Source organism: Crocuta crocuta, unplaced genomic scaffold, assembly GCF_008692635.1.
Source record: "Crocuta crocuta isolate KB4526 unplaced genomic scaffold, BGI_CrCroc_1.0 scaffold59-1, whole genome shotgun sequence".
Lineage (NCBI taxonomy): Eukaryota > Metazoa > Chordata > Mammalia > Carnivora > Hyaenidae > Crocuta > Crocuta crocuta.
In genome coordinates this window covers 238,013-260,072 of record NW_027551579.1, presented here as the reverse complement: position 1 = coordinate 260,072, position 22,060 = coordinate 238,013, and the positions used below count along the sequence as shown (strand labels likewise).

General features: G+C 39.8%; 1 protein-coding gene and 1 non-coding gene across 2 annotated transcripts in view; both read left to right on the top strand.

Annotated features, from left to right (window-relative positions):
* Positions 1-16,140, top strand: part of TOMM20 (translocase of outer mitochondrial membrane 20) — a 16,256-nt gene extending 116 nt beyond the window's left edge. The window contains exons 2-6 of the mRNA XM_077751725.1: positions 9-193; positions 5,085-5,131; positions 7,206-7,287; positions 9,307-9,449; positions 13,375-16,140. Of these exons, the coding sequence (XP_077607851.1) occupies positions 73-193; positions 5,085-5,131; positions 7,206-7,287; positions 9,307-9,449; positions 13,375-13,419 (438 nt within the window). The 5' untranslated portion in view covers positions 9-72 and the 3' untranslated portion in view covers positions 13,420-16,140. The remainder of the gene's footprint in view (positions 1-8; positions 194-5,084; positions 5,132-7,205; positions 7,288-9,306; positions 9,450-13,374) is intronic.
* On the top strand, positions 616-750 carry LOC144221286 (small nucleolar RNA SNORA14). Its single transcript, XR_013332015.1, has one exon. It is a non-coding gene; the product is annotated as a small nucleolar RNA SNORA14 (small nucleolar RNA).
* Positions 16,141-22,060: the final 5,920 nt, after the last annotated feature.

The following is a 22,060-nucleotide window of genomic DNA, read 5'->3' as shown; positions in this document are numbered from 1 at the left end:
GACTCGCGGCCAACTGCCTCTACGCCGGCCCCGACGCCGCCGCGCTCGCCCCTGCCCCTCGGTTGAGAGAAGATGGTGGGCCGCAACAGCGCCATCGCCGCCGGTGTCTGCGGGGCTCTTTTTATCGGCTATTGCATTTACTTTGACCGCAAGAGACGGAGTGACCCCAACTTCAAGAACAGGCTTCGAGAACGTGAGTGGGTCCCCTCGGCCCTGGGCCCGCAGCCTCTCCCCGCCTCCGCGTGCCTCCTCCCCGCTGCCGCGCGCGAGGGGATATGGGGGGTGCGAGGGGCGTCGGGGGTGCCGGGCGGCTGCTGGCCTACCAGCCGGAAAAAGGCCGAGGCGCCGGCTGCGCGCTCCCGGTGCAGCTCCTGCCTCCGGGGCTCCACATGATTCCCTCCATTTTGGAGGGACGATTTTTCCCATTTTGTCTTCCCCCAAACATTTGGCGTGTGAATGCACTCTGGTTTGTGTTATGATTTAAGGGGCGGCGGGGGGGCTCTTTTTGCAGGTCGCCTGTTTAACCTTACTCTCTTCATGGCTCGAGAGTCATGTGTTTTGTATTTTTCCGAAATTGTGCTTGAAACGTGCTCCGCACATCTAGCCGTATCGCTGCTGCATTCTTAAACCCTCTTGGTAGCTTCCCCGAAAATGCTTCCAAGATATGAGTGAATGCTACAGAAATCGCAGGGGAGTCCAAAAGGCTGCGCCTCTCCTGTGCCTCGGTCTTATTTCATACCTGCGACATCTTTTACGAGACATTGACAATGAGGGAGGTCTTGCCACCAAAACCACTGTGATCTTTCAATTTCGGAGGCCTCAAAGAGCAAATTTGTAGCAATAAGATTTTTGTAACTTTTCTAGGTTGCTCAGTCAAAACGGTTTCTAAAATTAAAATTGAAATGTAAGTTAGTAAAGCCCAGAACGTTATGAAGAAATGATTGGTCTATTTCATACTTAGGGTTTAATTAAGCTATAGTAGGTTGTCCTCAGTGTTGAGTTAGCCCCACGTGGCCAGTGACCTACCCTCTTGGGGGTAGAAGATGATCTTGTAGCATCTACAATTGATCCCCTAATTCCCCCTGTCTTCTGTTTTAGAAGGGAAGGGATACAGAGAATTTGTTCTATTTACAGTTAGATAGACTAATGGAGAGGATGCCATTTTGTGTTCAGAAACTCAGTTTTCCAGGCCCTGATTAGTCACAACGTCAGCTGCATAATTTGGGGCTTTCCGAATCTTAATTTTCTTAGTTGGTAAAATCAGGTAGTGCCCACCACCATTCCTGGCCTAGAGAAAGCCGTCCATAAATGCTGGCTGTAAACGTAACTAGAAATTCAGATCGTTTTCTTGTCCTTTCCATTTCAATACTAGTCGGAGGGGTGATGGTGGTGGTATGGCTGTAGAGCTCTGTAAAGAATAGATTAATCCTCTCTTCCTTTGGAAACACTGCAATCCTGTGAGAAACCTTGAGAAAACTAACTTTTGGCTGAAGAAGTCAATGATAAAAGCTGTCCTTTTAGACAAATTGATTTTCAAAATCCCTCTTCCATCTTCTGCAATCCATAATTTTTTTTTCCAGCATTAGCAGTGGGTCTCTGCACTGATCTCCGTGGTCAGTTGAATTATTAGCTGAGTAACGTTGGGCAACCAACTTAAAGCTTTAGTTTCCCTCTTTTGTAAAATGTTATAATATATACAGAGTTTAGTACAGTCTCCGGCACATGGTAAGTGATGAATGCTAAAGAGTGTTTATGAATATAATTATTTATTTGACATTTTCTTTAGGAAGTAAAACTTAGAGTAATTCTGCCGTCTAAGTTCCTGTTTTATGTGTATTTTTAAAAGTAGATAGTCTGTTTTGTTAGGTTTACACGGTAGCACTTGGGACTAATTTCTAGTAAATATTGAGCCAGCGGCTGAATTTGCTTGTTGAATGCATAACTCTATAGTGTTTTAGTCTGTTACCATCTTTCCCTTTATTATAGAGCTAGTATTATGTACTGATAGGGTAACACCCTAAATTGTCTTATGAAACTAAAGCTAGAAACTTACTGGTAGAAATTTAAAAGAATGAATCCATCTTAAAATTGGTGACATTCAACAACAATCACTCCTTTCCATCCTATTAAAAAAAAAAAAACTATTGAGTAGTAATGGAAAATAAGTTCCTCTCTACTGGGTCTCATTGTTTTTGTCATTTTTCATAAAGTCTGGCTTAGCAAACTGTACGTACCTGTTTATGCCATATACTTGCTTTGTTCATTTCTGAGGTGCCATTTATTTTTTATGGTTAGAAGGTAGAGGAGGGACAGTAGAGCATCCCCCAAACTGAGAAGGCACTTTGAAACTGGAAAGTAAAGCAGGTAACTCCATGGGTTTACAGTTTCATTCAGCATAATTTACGGGGGTTGAGGAGGGGGAGCAGTCAGTTATTCCCCACAGATTACTTAGTCCACAGATTTATAGATGAAGGGACTAGCAGAAGAGCATTGTTGCAAGATCAAAAGGTTCGCACACATCTCAGCATTTGCATTGACGTAAATGACTGCTACCCTTTAATTAGATACTGTGGCACCACGTGTGTGTCAGGAAGGAGAAAGAATATGTTCTCTATCACAGATTCGTGGGAGGCCAAAAAAAGCCTTCCCCGGTCTTCACCTTGGTCCTTTTTGTAGGGTAGGCGCATTAATCTCCAAGGGTGCTGGAACACATAGTCCCAGGAGAGATCATCCAGTGAGCTTGAACAGGATGGAAGGCCAAAGAGGGAGTATGGTGGGCACTCTTACAGCTTCTCGACAGTGTAGAGGCCATACAGAATGTTTGAGTACACGTGTTATGAAATTCAGCTGCTTGCTTTTGAATTGCCCCTCCACCATTTATTAGCTGTGACCTTGGTAAATGTCCTCAAGTGGAAATGCTAATTGTACCTGTAGTGTTACTGTGGGGAGTAAGCCAGTTAATATTTAGAATAGTGTCTGGCACGTAGCATCTAAAACTTACTGAGTGCTTATCCTTAACGTCTAAGTGTTCCTTTGTCTTCATGTCTGGTTCTTCTGTGAAGCCTTCCACTTCTCTTCTGGCCATAGTAGTCTCCTTCCAGCACTGGTGATATTTAGTAATTACTTAATATAGTATGGTATTCATTATTTTCTGCCTAAAGACAGACAAATGGCGGACACCTGGGTGGCTCAGTTGGTTAAGGGTCCGACTCTTGATTTTATCTCAGGTCATGATCTCCCACTTCTTGAGATCTGAGCCCTGCCTGACAGTGTGGAGCCTGCTTGGGATTCTCCCTTCCTCCCTCCTCCCCTTCCCCCACTTGTGTGTGCACATGTGTGTGCACTCTTTCTCTCAGTAAGTAAACGTTAAAAAAAAGGTGGGCTTTCTTCAAATTTACATACAAGATCAGCTTATTTAACCGATATTGTTTTTTTGAACCTACTAGAATTGTATTTAAGCCTTAGTGTTGTAGCAGTTTAGGTATACTGGAGGCTAGAGTTGACAAGAGTTACTGATGTGGTTAAACCCAGTTTGTAAGGCTAGGTAAGAAATTTCCTGGACAGAGTAAATTCACCTATCTCACTGCACTTAGGCAAACAGGTCACTGCCTCTTTAGTCATGCACTGATTAGACTCAGATTTGTAGAACACTAAGGTTTTCAAAGGACATTTGCTTGTTTCTCACATTGCTTTTCTTTCTCACACTAGTAAGATTAAACTTGCCTTTGCAGAGTTAAGAGATTTATTTGCCAAAGATCACCCCCATAATAAGCATTTGAGTCTTACCTTTCTTAGCTGTGCCAGCCTCCCATGTCACTGGTAGTTTTAACGGCTAGTCATTTAGCATAGCACAGCTCCTTAGCTGAGGAGCTGGTATTGAACTATCTCAATACCAAATGCTTACAGAGGTAGTTCATTACCAACTCCTCGAATGGCACATGATAAACTGGACAGAGCTAAGAAATATTTTAAATACATTAACTCATTTAGTCTTCACAAGAACTCTGTGAAGCATGTACTGTTCTAGACCAGTTTTACATATGGGTAAAGTGGGGTACAGGTTACTGTAACTTGCGCAGGTCACACTGGGAGTGGGAAGAGCTGGGGTATAAACAGTGCTGGTGCTTCCTCTGAGCCAACACCCCCTTCACGTGGAGTATATAATTAAATAGCAATTTTAAAAAACCATTGGTGTCGTTTATTGAGTTGGCTTAGGGGTTGACTAATTGATGATTGAGATTTTAAACATCACTTACTTCTGAGATATGTAGTATTGCTTTTTCATATCAAAAACAAGACAAAGAAACAAAAAAAACTTCCAGACTGTAGGGAGAGGTTTTTCCTTTTTTTTTCTTTTAATTTTTTTCCAATGTTTATTTATTTTTGAGAGAGAGACAGAACATGAACAGGGGAGGGCCAGAGAGAGAAGAAGACACAGAATCTGAAGCAGGCTCCAGGCTCTGAGCTGTCAGCACAGCCTGACATGGGGCTTGAACTCATGAACTCTGAGTTCATGACCTGAGCTAACATCGGATGCTTCATCAACTGAGCCACCCAGGTGCCCCAGCAGAGGTTTTCTTTTCTTAACCTGCCAGCAGTAGTTAAGACTTTTGCAGTGGATTTCTGAACACTGTCCTCTTACCCCCTCTTGTTTTCCCATTTAGGAATGTCCTACAGCTTTCAGCATGCGATAGAGATGAAATCTCGTGTATTCCACTTACACTTTCCCACAGCAGTACCTTAATTCATGCTTGTATTTCATGTCCTGTATAGATTGGGGGTGGGAGGCTTGCCCTCTTGTGGTAATTAATTAATCAACTGTGGGAACTGTCTCTATCTTGAAAATTGGTGATCTTGGTGCCCCAGACAGAAGGAAAAAGCCCTTGCCCAGAAATGTCACATTGTTCATAGCTCATTGACCAGAACTATTGATGTGACCTTGCCAAATCACAAGGAGTCAGGAGACACGGAGAGCCCTACTCAGGGATCTTTTGCAAATAGCATATATGACTGTCAACAGCAATTTGACTTCTTTTGATACCCATTTTAATGATGATAAAATGAAAATATTCCATGTCTTGCAGGAAGAAAGAAACAAAAGCTTGCCAAGGAGAGAGCTGGACTTTCCAAGGTAATACTCAGTCTATGTTTTTGTTTAGGTTGTATAATTTGCTTCATAGATCACTTGAAATACATATTTTGAGAAAGCTAGTTGATAACAGGCATTGATTTTTTATTTTAAAATATAATTTGTTGGTTTTGGAATAGTTCAACTGCAGATTACTTGGTCCATCATTATTTCCCCTATGTTGGCCTTCACAGACAACTTATAACATGAGCAGTATTTAAGGGGCAGCAAGACGATAGTCTCCAGAAAACAATTTTACCGAAAGGTTCAAACTTTCTCACTCAGCTGCTTCAGAATAATACAGTACGTTAATTGTATATTTTCCTTCATTCAGTTTCATTTAAAAGAACCACATGCTATTTGTTTCAAAAGTTATATAGGATTATTCATACCCACTGATCGAGAATTCCACAGCATGGCACATTTTTACTTTAATGTAATATGTACACGTAGATATAAATCGTTTTACTTTTTTCTTTTAATAGATCCTGTGTTCATGATTTTTTTCACGATTATTTTTAATGACTACATTGGTTTCTCTGATAAAAAAATGTTCTGTAACATGTGTAAGTCAAGTAAATGTTAGTCATTGCAGATATGGCTTTTCCTTTTTATTAAAATTAGTTCCGTAGCTTGGACTGGTGGTTCTTTTTAAAGCAAGTTGGACAAAAAGAAAAAGAAAAAAAAAAAAATGTTTTATTTTGTTATTTTGATACAACTGAGTAATCACCACACAGCTAACAGACTGGACATGATGATAGGGAAGTGAAACGCAGAGGCAGCCACTTTGTTCCATTATGTGCAGACTCCCTTTCTGAAATGTGTAGTATGTTCATAATATGTCGGTAACCTTTTCTCTCAGGACATGGGAAAGTAGGTATAGACACATGCACCTGTGTATGTTTTTAAATTCAGGTATAATCACATTCGTGCCTGTGCTGGGTTGGCTGCTGAAAGATGCCTCTACTTTCAGAGGGTTAAGTTTTTTGTGTGTATGTTGGTAGTGAGAATGTATAGAAGTCAGAAATCAAATTTTCAGTAATAGAAGTCAATTTTTTTAAATAAAACGTGACTTTTTTTTATTAAGTTTGTTTATTTTGAGAGAAAACGAGAGATGGAGAGAATCCTAAGCAGTCTGTGTCCTAGCAGCACAAGGCCTGGTGTGGGGCTTGAACTCACACACTGTGAAATAATGACCTGAGCCAAAGTTAAGAGTCAGATGCTTAACTGACTGAGCCACCTAGGTACCTCAAAACAGGACGTTTTAATAGTAGGTTTACATTTTTTGAAAAGACAAGTCCTAGGGCACCTGGGTGGCTCATTCAGTTAAGCAGCTGGCTCTTGGTTTTGACTCAGGTCAGGGTTTTAGGCTATCTCAGGTTTGTGGGTTTGAGCCCCGCATCAGGCTATGTGCTGATAGTGTGGAGCCTGCTCAAAATTCTCTCTCTCTGCCCCTCTGTCCCTCAAAATAAACTTAAATAAAAAGGTTAAGTCCTATAGCTGGTGGCATTATATATTACCATAGTCTGGTAGTACGTAACAAACTACATAACCAAAGTCTTACCAAAATAAAGCCACTTGTAACTTTTAATAGCAAAGAAATTAGAAGTAGCTCAAATGTCCAACAAGTAGATCATGATTATGCGATCATATTTCTCCATGGAATATTCTCCTACCATTTACATGTAATCTTTTAGATGCTGTAAAGTCTATTCAAAATAATGGATCAGAAGAACAGTTGATTATAGTTATATAAAAATGTATAATAACAGGAATTGAAATAGTGTAAATAGTACATTGCATATTTTATGGTATAGATAATTGTACTCTTTTTACTTTAAGTTTGGTGCGCAGTTTTCTAAGAACTGTTCTAATTTCAGTTTAATCAGTAAGTTATTTTGCATTCATTTTAAATGTTGATACTAAACTGTAATGCTTGTGAGTATTGAAGAGTAAATTTCTTTTTATCATTTTTTGTAATGAGCTATTCTGTTTTTAGTGGCATGATTTTCTGTGTATTAGTTATATCTCCAGCATAATTTTGGTATCATATAGTAAATATTCTGTTTCCAAACAGTTACCTGACCTTAAAGATGCAGAAGCTGTTCAGAAATTCTTCCTTGAAGAAATACAGCTTGGTGAAGAGTTGCTAGCTCAAGGTAATAGTCATTAAAAGGCTAGGAAAATAGAATGCTTCACACTAATACAAATTTGTGGCGGTAAGGGACTCTTGTGTGTGTAGCATAGCAGCTGTTAAAAAAGGGTATTCTAATATTTCAAGACAAGCCACTTAATGGGAGGATTATTTAAGACTGGCTCTTGGAACACCTGGGTGGCTCAGTTGGTTAAGCGCCTGACTTCGGTTTAGATCTCACAGTTCTTAAGTTCAAGCCCCGTGTCAGGCTCTGTGCTGACAGTTCAGAGCCTGGAGCCTGCTTCATTCAGATTTGGTGTCTCCCTCTCTCTGTCCTTCCCTGTTCTCTCTCTCTCAAAAATAAACATTAAAAAAGGGGTGTTTTTAAAAAGAGATTTTTTCTGCCCTTCTCCCCAACTAGTGTGTGCACGCTCTCTCAAAAAAAAAAAAGACTGGCTCTAGAAATAAATACTTGTGGGCTGTCCTTGTCCATAATATGTTTTGAGTGAGTTTTAGGTTTACTTGATACATGACACAGAGAATAGAAGTTATCTTTATAAATGAGATTATTTTTTAGTTTTGAGAATGTAGTCCTAATACAATGTATAAATAGTAATTGGAAGAATATGATCCAGGAATATGCTTCCTCAACTTCATCTAATCTTTAGGTCTTTTCCAGTATTTATAGTAAGGAATGAGTCATATATTTCACAGAGAAGGTTAATTTACCTGTCTGGGTCACACAGTGAGTTCATGGTGCTTGATTTCAGGACCAGTCAGTGAACTGAATCTGATCTAGAGTTTAGGCGTTGTGCATTATGCATTCAATTAAGGATTAAGAGTTCTTTTTTTAGGGGCTCCTGGGTGGTTCGGTCAGTTGAGCATGTCTGACTCTTGATTTCCGGTCAGGTCATGATCTTATATGTGAGATTGAGCCTTGCATCAGGTTCTGTGCTTATAGTGCAGAGCCTGCTTGGGATTTTCTCTCTCCCTGTCTGTCTCTATCCTGCTCATCCACATTCTCTATCTGCCTCCTCCCGCCGCCCCCCACTCCGTCTCTCTCTCTCTTTCTCTCAAATAAACTAAAAATAAAAGTTCTTTTTTTAAAACATTACTATTACAAATTTAAAATCATGCTGACACATTGAAAACTATAACTCAGTAATTTAGAGTCTTAAATGTATTTGTAAATTTTTAGTGTCAAATTACCTTTTATTTCAAAAGTAGCTTTGTAGTAGTAGTTGCTATCATTGATAGAAAAAGAGTATCAAGTGTCAAATTTTTCTTATGCATATTGCTATATCTTAGATTTAGATAGTATTGAACTATACCATGTAGGTAATTTGTGGTTTTTAAACTTATTTTTAAGGAAAGAGATGAAAGGTTTGAGGTGATGGTGATGTGTTACTTTTATTCATGTTTCCCCCTTTCCAGTAATTTCTTTGCTTTTTTCTTTCAGAAATAATGGTCTTATTTGGATGTTACAGTAGGCTGATAAAAGTGGAAATTTCTTACTAGAAAATAATTTTGGTTTTTTTACCCCAATTCAGTAAGACACTTGTGAGGTTTAATCATAGAACCACCCTACTGGGTTTTTTGTTTGTTTTTTTGTTTTGCATGTGATAATATTCAAATAGTGTAAGGGATTAGTGTAAAGTGAATTTGGGCTTCTTTTTCACCTCAGTCCCCAGCCTTCAGTTCTTTCTTCTCTTAGAAAAATACTGTTCCATAGCAATTTTGTATTTAATCTTTCAGAAATATCCTAAGTCTGTAAACAGTAATATACTTGGATATTTTTGCACTTAATTTCTCCCCTTCTGTATGTGTTTTGTGGGCACTGCCATATCTGTGCATGTGATCTGATTCATTCTTAATAATTTCATAATATTCAGTTATGTGAAGGTACTGTAGATTATTTCCAAGTTTTTACTTCTGTGATGTTTTTGGTCATTATCACTTGGGAGACCTAATGAAGGCTGTAAGTTGAATTTTTGACAAAGGCATAGGCTTTCCAGGCCACGTTACTTTTATGTAAATCTTTCAGGTGAATATGAGAAAGGTGTAGACCATCTGACAAATGCAATTGCGGTGTGTGGACAGCCTCAGCAGTTGCTGCAAGTGTTACAGCAAACTCTTCCACCACCAGTGTTCCAGATGCTTCTGACCAAGCTTCCAACAATTAGTCAGGTAAGGATTTAAAATGTTAATAAAAGTGAGTAGAATCTGCAAAAGAAATGTTACAGGGACATCACATTTCAAAATTAGCGAATCCATAAAGGCCATTTTTACTGTTTTAAAAACAAAAATTAGTCTAGTGAACATGATGAAATTCTGAAACTCATTCCTGGGATGGAATTAGAATTGGAGATAACGGTGCCTGAAAATTTTCTTCCCTAATAACATTTGAGTGCGTGGGCATAATTACGATCTAGTCATTGTGCCACCTTTGCAGATCAGAAAGTGTGTCTCAGGGGCGCGTGGGTGGCTCAGACAGTTAAGGGTCTGACTCTAGATTTCAGCTCAGGTCTTGATCGCAAGCAGGGTCCTTAATTCAAGCCCCACTTCCGGCTCCATTCTGGGCATGAAGCCTATTCAAACAAAAAGCGCGTCTTGTAGTATTAAATCTCTTCAAACAAACAAAAAACAGACTGGGACTCATAGTATTAAATCTCAGACCTTGGTATTCACATACCAAAACTCAGGCCCCTCTTGGCTACTTTCTAAAACTATCTTTCTGGGGCCTCTGGGTGGCTCAGTCGGTTGAGCATCCAACTTTGGCTCGGGTCATGGTCTCACGGTTCGTGGGTTTGAGCCCCGTGTCGGGCTCTGTGCTGACAGCTAGCTCTGAGCCTGGAGCCTGTTTCGGATTCTGTGTCTCCCTCTCTCTCTGACCCTCCCCTGCTCATGCTGTCTCTCTCTCAGAAATAAATAAAACATTAAAATTTAAAAAAAAAAACTATCTTTCTATCTACTCTTGTGAGCCCATGCATTCAGTGAAGTGGCCTGGCGGAGGACAGAGGAACAGAAGTGGCACAGCCTGAAACTAGACCATAAAGAATTGGTACATTACCTCTGACCTCACTTGTCTGAAGCCTCCAGTCAGTGCCCGTGCTTTTGCCAAGGTGGCCTTTCAGCTTGGAGCTATTTAACTACATCTCCAAGTCTGTATTGAACACAGAACCATTTGTATAAAAGATTACATATAATTTATGCATTCTGTTCATTTTTAATCTTTTTCAAGGAACTGAAATGATTCTATTGTTTGGAATAGTTTGTTTATTCATTGTTAATTTCTATCGTTGGTGTGATGAAAAGTTAATAAAATGACTGACTGGTTAGTTCTTCAAACTGATCTTTGTTCAGCTAGTTGGGGAAAGGCGGACTAGAAAGAAAATACAGGCCCCAAAGATGAAAGGGAAAAAGTTGAAAAGCCAAAGATTCGGTCTTAATCCTTTTAATTTGGACTACTGTGGCTTCTAGTGTATCTATATCAGAACCCTCTAATAGTGCCTGCTCCTAGAAAGGCAGCATTGCATAGTGCTTTTGGAAGATTGACCCAAGCATGAGCTCTTTTGAAATATGGATGAGTTTGGGATGAAGCCTGTATTTCTCTTTATAAAAATGGCCTCCTTGGGGTGCCTGGGTGGCTCAATTGGTTGAGTGTCTGACTTTGGCTCAGGTCAGTGAGTTCAAGCCCCATGTCAGGCTCTGTGCTGACTGCTCAGAGCCTGGAGCCTGCTTTGGATTCTGTTTCCCCTTCTCTCTGCCCCTCCCCAGCTAACGCTCAGTTCTGTCTCTTACAAATGAATAAATGTCAAAAATTAATAAATAAAGTGGCCTCCTTTACTCTGTTAACTTATTTCCTGTTAACCTGGACATTTTCAGATGCTTATTTTGGAATTACTTTCTTGTGTGATGACTATGAGCATTTTCAGGACAAAAATGGAAATGTTTGGAGGATAGAATGGCCAATAAAGCACTAATCAGTATTCTTAGTTTATATGGGCATGAAAAGAGATCTTAAATTCTTTTTGGTTTTAATTATATAATTGACTAACATCTAAAACAGTGCACATTATTCCTCCTTTATTAACTTGGATTTTGAAATGGGACTGACCCAGTGATCATCATTTTCTGTGATAACAGTGTTTAAAAGTGTTAAATGTTGAAACCTTAGAATGGGTGAACTTTAACAAGATTTGATTCTTTGACTGCAAAGGACATCATTTTAAAAATTATTTTGGGGAGGACCTGGGTAGTTCAGTCATTTAAATAGCTGACTTTTGATTTTGGCTCGGGTCATGATCTCATGGTTTGTGGGTTCGAGACCCACGTAAGGCTCTGTGCTGCAGGTGTGTAGCCCACTTGGGATTCTCTCTCTTGGCTCCTTCTCTGTGTGCACTCTTTCTCTCTCTCAAAGAAATAAACTTTTTTAAAAAATTGGTTTTTAATTGAAGTATTATTGACACAAATGTTAGATTAGTTTCTCGTGTACAACTTACTGATTTGACAGGTGTGCATTATGGTCTGCTTTTCCCACAGGTGAGGTTACCATGTGTCTCACCATAGAGCACTGTTACACAATCATAGGCTATATTCCCTATGCTGTACTTGTTATCCCTGCAACTCATTGGTTTCTGATTGGTTTCCCATTGATAACTGGGAACCTGTACCTCCCACTTGCTCTCATTTTGCCTATCCCCCTCCCCCGCCCCCCACTTCCCTTTTGGCAACCACCAGTTTGTATTTATGGGTCTCTTTTCTGCTTTTTTTTGTTGTTGTTCATTCATTTTGTTTTTTAGATTGCACATGTAAGTAAATTCAGATTGTGTTCATCTGTGTCTGACTAAATTCATGTAGTATAATACCCTCTAGGTCCATCCATGCTGCAGTTAGGAAGACCTCATTCTTTTTTATGGCTAATAGTCCATTAAATTATAATATGCCAACCTATCTGTTCATCGATTTATGGACACTTTGCTTCCATATCTTGGCTGTTGGAAATAACGTTGCAATAAATGCGTGTGTACATCTTTTCAAGTTCGTATTTTCATTTTCTTTGGATAAATAATCAATGGAATTACTGGATTGTATGGTATTCCTATTTTAATTTTTTAAGGAACTTCCTTACTGTTTTCCACAGTGGTTGCACCAATTTATGTTCCCACCAACAGTGCGTGAGCGTTCCTTTTTCTCCTCATTCTTGTCAACACGTGTTACTTCTTGTCTTCTTGATTCTAGCCACTCTGACAGGTATAAGGTGATGTCTCATTGTAGTTTTGCTTTGCATTTCCCTGATGATTAATGATGTTGAATATCTTTGCATGTGTCTGTTGAAAAGCGTCTGTTCAGGTGCTCTGCCCATTTTTAATCAGATCATCAGATTTTTTTTCTTGGTGTTGAGTTGTATGAGCTTTTTATATACTGTGTATATTAATTCCTTATAAGATACATCATTTATGAATATCCTCCAATTCAGTAGGTTGCCTTTTCATTCTTTTGGTTTCCTCTGCTGTGTAAAAGCTTTTTATTTTAGTATAGTGCCAGTAGTTTAGTTTTGCTTTTGTTTCCTTTGCATAAGACACATACTTAGAAAAGTGTTGCTAAGACCAGTGCCCAAGAGATTACAGCCTGTGCTTTCTTCTAGGAGTTTTATGGTGTCAGGTCTCATACTTAGGTCTTTAACTCTGTTTTGAGTTTACTTTTGGGTATGGTATAAGAAAGTGGTCCAGTTTCATTCCTTTGCATGTAGCTGTTCAGTATTCCCAACACCATTTGTTGAAGAGACTTTTCCCCGTTGTTTGTTTTTTTAATTTTTTTTTTTAATATTTTTATTTATTTCTAGGAGAGAGAGAGACAGTGTGAGCAGGGGAGGGTCAGAGAGAGAGGGAGACACAGACTCTGAAATAGGCTCCAGGCTCTGAGCTGGGCACAGAGTCAGCACAGAGCCCGACGTGGGGCTCGAACCCACGAACCGCGAGATCATGACCCAAGCGAAAGTTGGACGCTTAACCAACTAAGCCACCCAGGCGCCCCATGTCTTTTCCCCATTGTATATTCTTGCTTCTTGTAAAGGACATTTAAAAATTAAAATTTTTTTTTTCTCTTTCAGAGAATTGTAAGTGCTCAGAGCTTGGCTGAAGATGATGTGGAATGAGAAACCAATGTCAACATAATCTCAATTAAAAATATTTTTAAAATCTTAACTTGGAAGATGAGCAGCTCTGGGGGAATAAGGGCAAATAGGCTGGTTATGGACTGTCCTACACTGAAATCTACCAAAGTTAATTTTTACTTTGTGTAGATCCATTTGTCTGTTTTATTTATTTTTCCCAGTGAAAAGTGTATTTTGATAGAAATCTTTTCATTTTATAAATACACTACGAGTTACCGAAATATGGATTTATTTTATTCCTAAAATGTGCAATTAAGATCTATAACATCACATTAGTTACATTAAAAATACTCAGTGCTTAGTTTTGAAAACGTAGGAGAAAGCTGAAGAATGCACGTTTTTTTAAGCTAGTTCATTTTGTTCTCTATAAAAGAGTTGGATGGGAACTTGCTTTGTCAAAACTAAGCATTAAAATCTTTGAGAGATCATTTCTTTCCTTTTAATCTTTTAAATATGTGAGATGTGCTGCTGTGCTGTATTAACTCACCTCCATGTGTATTTGTCTTGAAATGTTTTATTCTAATCAGTGGGCTTAATGTGTTAAGGATATTTATCTCCTTGTATTTTAGATGTATGTAGTTGCAGATAGCACTGGGAATTAATCTATGTACATTCTTAATCTAGCCATGTGAGCTTCACCGATTACTGTTTGCCCTTTTTCCTCATTTATAAATGAGGGAATTGGTCTGCTAATTCAGAGAAGTGTCCCTTTCAGCTTTTGATTCATTTGGTTCTGTTTAGCATCTTCAAATCTACCTTCTCCTGAGGTATATGTTTGTTTGGACACTCAGGCCTTGCATTTTTTGTACTCTGAATTTTGCATGCTTGCCTGACTTAGTATTTCTGAATTGATTCTCTACCACCTTTTTTTTTTTTTTTTTTAAAGATCCAGCTTATGTTGATTTTTACTGAAATCATACGGTTCTGTCACTACTCTCATAAATCTGAAACTTTTAGGGTAATTGGGATGATATGCTTGTAAAATGTTTGTTCCCTTTTGCTTTTATCTTCAGTGTATCTCCTTAATCCTCTTTCCCTCTGATCCATTTATCTTGCTATGATGAGAATAAGTTGTAACCTTGTAGCTGAAGACCTGAAAACAATGGAGGTGTTCTCAAAATAGTGACATGTTATCTGCAGTCACAAATTCAACATTGGGCCTGAGAATAAAGATCCTTGGTACTTGCTGTCATCTGTTGAACTGAGTAACAATTCCTCCCTGTACAGATTGCCTTTTTTCTGTCTGAAAATCTGGAGAGATCCCAAAGATTTTCCTGGGTACCAGACTTTTTCTTTTGTTTTACTTACAAATTTTTCTTAGCCTTGGATTTTTGTTGTGGCTGGGATATGAAGGCAGGCATTTGGAGTATGGTTCTAAGTTTTTACCTCTAGATAGCCCCACATTCTATGGCAGGTCACATTACATCTCTGAACTTACCCCCTAGTATTCTCGTCTATGAAATTGGAATGTCAGACTTGGCAACGCAGACATTTAAGGACTCTTCATGTACCTTCATGATTTGTGATCCTAAACACTTAAACAGTGTGCTTGTATTTTTGATAACACCCAGCCTGCTCTTTTGTGGGGATAGGGAGGTGAGTAGTGCAAACGTGCTGGTTAGTCAGTTTTGCTAATAGATCTCAAATCCAAAGCGATTGGTCAGTGATTGAGCACATTGGTAGGAAACCATCTTTTATCCTGTGCCCACCTCAGCCAGAGGGAATGTTGAGGCCAGGGGCATTCAGAATATAGGTTAGAGTTAGCATACAAGAGAGAAGAGCAAGGAGCAGGCAGCTCGGTAGGGGAGGAGCAGACCCAGAGAAACTAAGGGCCAGCTGGAGGAGTGAGGGGTCAGCTTAGCTGTGGGAGGTGATATGAAGGCTGTATGCTCTGGAGAATTCTGTAGTCTGAGCAGAGTATCAGTTTTCTGGAAAATAATCAGCTTTGATCTAATGCTTGTTGAAATGGCTGTGGTATCTTCCCATTAGAGCTGATTACCCTGTCGTGTTCTTAAATGACGGTTTTCATAACAGGTGCCAGTTCTGAAAGTTAGTCGTTTTGTTTTTTTAAAAATAAAGCCTAAGCAAGGTTTTCCCCGCATAAGTGCCGAACACCATTTCCTCTCTGAAGTTTTAAATGGTGATGGAATCAGGCAGGCAGTAGGGGGGATGCTGGCCAAATAGTGCTCAGCCTATGAGCTAGGTAGAGTGGTGTGCCCACGTGCTAATGTCACACTCTTGGCTACAATGTTTGGAAATGGAAATATGCGTGCATGTTGGTGTGTTTCCTTGGGAAAGAGCAGTTTTTCAATTCCACAATTTGTACTTAAGGTGCAAACACACTTAAAATGGGCTTACCTTGCAGTGTCCTGCTTTCCTGTTAACAGATGACTAGAACTTCGATTCACATTGAATTTCTATAAAGTACATAAAACCTGGTACAGTGGCCATAGTAGGCACTCAGTAAATGTTTTGAGTGCCCTTCAGTCAGTTTTTTTTTTTTAACCATATTTCTACTTGCTTTTCTGACCTTGTTGAACCAGCTTATGGACCAGAGTATTAATGAAATATTGCAGAAGAGAGTTGGAGAAAATTGGTATATGATGCAGATACTACACGGAATTGTCTTGTAACAAAAAATGCAGTTTTATTATTGCTTGTGCCTCAACTGTTTTAAGTGAATATTAAAGGGCTTGGAGAACATTTTCGCTTGGTGTGTGTTTGCAGAAAGAAATCTGAATTTGATGACCTACAACAGTGGTATCTGTTTCTAGGTTGACATCCCTTAGAGAATGTTGACAGTTGGTCAGCTCCTCCCAGGAAGGGACACATTTGCCTTTGACTTCAGAACCCAGGTTAAGAAAGCACATTGCTGGGCAGCGGTCTGACCCAGGAGCACATTCTCAGTATTTCTTTTTTAATTAAAAAAAAATATATATATATTAAGTAACTCTACACCTAGCGTGGGGCTCGAACTCATGACCCCAAAATCAAGATGGTTTACCAACTGAGCCAACCCCCTGTTAGCATTTCTAACTAGTTCCCAGGGTTTGGTGATGCTGCTGGTCTGGGGCTATGCAAGTCTGACACAGCCACGGTGATGTAGAAAACATGAATAGGAATGTATTGCAGGATAGCAGGTATCACATCCCAGATGACGTACTTGAGCACTGTACTCCAGAAATGAGATGTGTGATTAAAACGCCAGCTAACTGGTAGCAGAATGTGGTTATTTAAGAACTCCCAGTACTCCTTCAATAATCTGATGCATAAAAACTGTCAATTACAGACTTATGTTCAAGATAGGTCAGACTGTTTAAATGTTTTTTAGGATTTTCCCCCCATAAATAGCCCATCAACTAGACACATAAATTAAGCAGAAATTACATTCCCTGGGGCGCCTGCAGTTGATCCAGCGTGCAGCTCTTGATCTTGGCCCAGGTCATGATCTTGGTGTGATCGAGCCCCATGTCAGGCTCTGAGATGACAGGGCCCAGCCTGCTTGAGAGTCACCCTCTCAACAACAAAAAAGAATTTACATTCACTAAACATTTTGGTTGTGAGTTCTAAAATTTTTATTTGCTATTTCTGGGCGAATCAAATGGATTTTCACTTTTAAAGGCTACAGCTGTGTTCTGGAAACAGTCCAGGAGGTATTGCAGAGGTAGTAAATTCTTGTTTAATTTCCTCTGATATTGATAGAGGAGTCAAATACTTGGCACTAATGCAGATATAGAAGCTAGGAATGGGGGGTGGGGGGAGAAAATGAGTAAGAGGCTATGGTTAAGCTGGAGCTTGATCTGAAAAAGATGTACTTGGTGTTCAACAGTGCCTCTGTTACGTACCAGTAAGTGACCTGCACATTCAGGGAGAAAACGATCCCACAGGAACTTCATTGAGCTCTTAAAATCCATGTAGCCCTGCCTTTTCTTTGTAGCCTGTGGAAGTGACAAGACTGAAGTGAGCTGGCCTTTTAGCTCGTACCTGGGCAGAGTGGTTGTGTTTGAAGTTGTAAAGCAGAACCTGTCTTCCGTTTACCCAGAGTAGCTCACAAGACCAGTCCCTGGAGAGGTTAAACGTGCTTGCTCATTGACCTCTGGACAGTGCTCACATCACACATGGCAGTTTCTCGCTCTGCTGGGCATTTGAAGGGACAACTTGGTGGTCTTAGCAGAGACTGAATCTTAAAAACATAATCATGTGCTGTTTTTATAGAGCCCTGCACCCGTTTTCAGAAGCATCCCCTGCAGTTAGGACTCCAGTAGCAAGTATAGAAGCCCAACTTGAATTAGCAGAAGGGACATTTGTTGGCTCCTCAGGAAAAGTAGGTCTAGTCTTTTAGATTAGAGTGAGCTCCCCAAACCCGACAGCCCCCTCCACCTCTGCATCTCACTGTGCTTGTTTGATTTGCACCAACACTGAAAGAGCCTGGAGCTCCAGGCCCACATGGAAACACTTCCCAGCTCTAGAATGTATTCCCTCAGACTCCCTACTATCTCCTACAGTAGTCTTTTCCCTCTCACAGCTTAAGAAACCTTCCCAGTGTTGCATGATAAATGGAAGATTCAGGATCCCCCCCCATCTTTATTGAAGTATGATTTACAAATTAAGATTTTGTATATTTAAGAATGTAAGATGTGCGATGTGATGTTGCAGTAGAGGACATGAAGATTCCTAGTCAACCTAATTAACGTATCTGTCACCTCACATGATTACCGTTTTAGGTAAACTTAAGATCTACTCTCTGCAGGGGCCCTTGGGTGGCTCAATAGGTTAAGGGTCCGACTTCTGCTCAGGTCATGGTCTCACAGTTTGTGAATTCAAGCCCCACGTAGGGCTCTGTGCTGACAGCTCGGAGCCTAGAGCCTGCTTTGGAATGTGTGTCTCTCTCTCTGCCCTTTCCTTGCTTGCTCTCTGTCTCTCAAAAATAAACACTAAAATTTTTTTTAAAAATCTACTCTCTGCAAATTTCAAGTATACAGTACATTAACCGTATAGCCCCCGTGCTGTCCATTAGAACTCCAGAACCTAACTAACTCTTAACTGAAAGTTTGTATTCTTTGTTCAGCATCTTCTCATTTTCCACCCCCTTGTCCTTGGCAACCATCATTCTACTCTTTCCATGAGTTTGATTGGTTTTCAAAAAAAAATTTTTTTTTTTTTTTTTTTTTAAGTAAGCTCTACCCCCGACCAAGGGCTTGAACTCCCAACCCCAAGATCAGGAGTCACATGTCCATAAGTTTGATTTGTTTAGATTCTACCTGTAAGACCATGGTCCTTTTGTTTTGGGCTTATTTCACTTAGCATAATACCCTCCAGGCTCATCCGTGTCAGAAATGGTAGAATTTCCTTTTTTTTGTTAGTTAAGTTTATTTGTTTTGAGAGAGAGTGCGTGGGGGAGGAACAGAAAGGAGGAGAGAAGAATCCCAAACAGGCTGTGCACTGACAGACATGGGGCTCAATCTCACAAAGCGTGAGATCATGGCCTAAGCTGAAATCAAGAGTTGGCTCCTTAACCGACTAAGCCACCCAGGCATTCCAGAATTTGCATTTTTAAGGCTGAATATCCACACACACACCCCTCCACACACACACCTGTTAACATTTTTATTTCTCCATTGATCCCCTGACAGACATTTAACGTATTCTCATACCTTGCCTCTTGTGAACAAGGCTGTCATGACCATGAGAGTGCAGCTGTCTCTGTGAGATCATGATTTCATTTCTTTGGGACGTAGCCTCAGGAGTGGGATTGCTGGGTCATGTGGTAGCTCTGTTTTAAGTGTTTGAGCCATCTCCATACGGGTTTCCATAGTGACTACGCCACTGTGCATCCCCATCAGCAGTTCCAGGGAGTGGGCTCCCTTTCTCCACATCCTTGCCAACGCTCGCCTCTGTGACTTTGATAATAGCCCTTCTGTCAAGTGTGAGGTTATATTGTGGTCTTGGTTTCAATTTCCCAGATGGTTAGTGATGTTGAGCACTTTTTGGCCATTTGTAGGTCTTTGGGAAAAAAATGTCTGCGGCCTTTGCCTGTTTTTAAGTTGGGTTATTTTATTTATTTTTTGTTATTAAGTTGTAGGAGTTCCTCATATATTTTTGGATATTAACCTTTTTGATGATAGGTGGTTTGCAAGTATTTTCTTTCATTCCATTGGTTGCTTCCTCACTTTGTTGGGTTTTTTTTCTTTTTTAAAAAAATTTTTAATATTTTATTTATTTCTGAGAGAGAGAGAGAGAGACCGCGTGAGCAGAGGAGGGTCAGAGAGAGAGGGAGACACAGAATCCGAAACAGGCTCCAGGCTCTGAGCTGGCTGTCAGCACAGAGCGTGACTCAGAGCTCGAACCCATGAACTGCGAGATCATGACCTGAGCCAAAGTCAGACGCTTAACCGACTGAGCCACCCAGGCGCCCTCACTTTGTTGGTTTCTTTCGCTGTGCAGGAATTTTTTTTTACTTTGATATAGTCCCATTTATGTTTCCACTGTAAACATCATGAAACTATTTAATAACTTTGCTTTCAAAATTCTAAATTTCAACTTTACAATTTTTCTTATAACATTTTAAAACCAGAATTCTTTTTTAAATCTCAATCATTGTTAGAAATTTTTTTTTTGGTGTTTTGCTTTTTTATTTTATTTTTTAAGTTTATTTTACTTACTTGGGGGCGGGGTGGCAGAGAGAGGGCGAGAGAGAATCCTAAGCAGGCGCCTCACTATCTGCGCAGAGCCCGATATGGGGCTCAGTCTCATCAACCATGACATGACCTGAGCTGAGATCAAGAGTCGATGCTCAACCCACCTGACATCTTGGTGTTTTACGTTGTATAATTGACACACCTTGGTGTTTTACATTGTATAATTGACACACAAAGTTATATTGGTTTCAGTTGTACAACATAGTGATTCATAATCCTATACATTTTATTTATAAATGTATAAATGCTCACTGTGGTAAGTATAGTTACCGTACAACATTATTATAGTATTCTCAGCTGTAGTCCCTTTGCTGTACTTTTTATCCCAGTGGTTAGTTACCTTATAACTGGAAGTTTGTATCTCTTAATCCCCTTCACCTATTTCTCCCGTCCCCTGACCCCTCTCCCCTCTGGCAACCACCAGTTTGTTCTCTGTATTTATGAGTCTGCTATAGTTTTCATTTGTTTGTTCATTTGGTTTTTTAGATGACACATGTAAGTGAAATCATGGTATTTATCTTTCTCTGACTTATTTCACTCAGCACGATACCCTCTGGGGCCATCCATGTTCTCACAAATGGCAAGATCACATTCTTTTTATGACAGTAATATTCCACTGTGTATATATACACCACCTCTTTTTCCATCATCTGTCAATGGGTACTTAGCCTACTTCCATATCTTGGCTATTGTAAATAATGCAACGAACCTAAAGGTGCATACATCTTTCTGAATTAGTATTTTTGGGGGTGGGGGTGGGGGGTAGATACTCAACAGTAGAATTACTGGATTATATGGCATTTCTATTTTTAACTTTTTTGAGGATTCTCCGTACTGTCCTAATGACTGCATCAGTTCGCATTCCCACCAACAGTGCACGAAGGTTCCCTTTTCTCTGCCTCCTTGCCAGCACCTGTTGTTTCTTGTCTTCGTGATTCTAGCCATTCTGACAGGTGTGAAGTTTTGACTTGTGGTTTTTCATTGTGGTTTTGACTTGCATTTCCCTGATGATGAGTGATGTTGAGCATCTTTGCATGTGTCTGTTGGAAAAATGTCTTCTTTGGAAAGATGTCTGTTCAGGTCCTCTGTCTATTTGTAATCAGATTGTTAGTTTTTTAGGTGTTAGGTTGTAAAACCTCTTTATGTATTTTAGGTACTAACTCCTTGTCAGATATTTTATATGCACATATCTTCCATTGCATAGATGCGTTTTCATTTTGTTGGTGGTCCTGAAAAAGCTTTTTAGTTTAATGTAGTCCTCCTGTTTTCCCTTTTTGTTACCTGACTTTTGGTGTCAAATTGAAAAAATTATCACCAAGACTAGTGTCAAGGATCTTTTCCCTTATGTTTTCTTTTAGAACTTTTATGGTTTCAAGTCTTATGGTTAAGTCTTTAATCCATTTTGAGTTTTGATTTTTGTATATGGTGTAAGATAAAAGTTCACTTCCATCCTTTTACATGTGCTATCCAGTTATTCCAACACCGTTTTTTGAAGACTTGTCTTTCCTTCTGGTATATTCTTGGCAACTTTGTTGAGGGTTAGTTGACTATTATAATAAGATTTAGGGTTTAAATTAAGGGTAGTTTGCACTGTACTGGACTATCTATTTGAGAGGGTAAAAGGAGTTGGAGGCGACTTTTTTTTTTATTTTAAAGAATGAGGGGGTGCCTGGGTGGCTCAATCAGTTAAGTGTCTGACTTCAGCTCAGGTCATGATCTCGTGGTCCATGGGTTCGAGCCCCGCATCGGGCTCTGTGTGGACAGCTCAAGAGCCCAGAGCCTGCTTCGGATTCTGTGTCTCCTTCTTTCTCTGTCCCTCCCCGGCTCATGCTCTGTCTCTCTCTGTCTCTCGAAAACAAATAAACGTTAAAAATTTATTAAAAAAAAAAAAAAAAAAGAATGTGGAGACTGGAGACCTGGGGGGC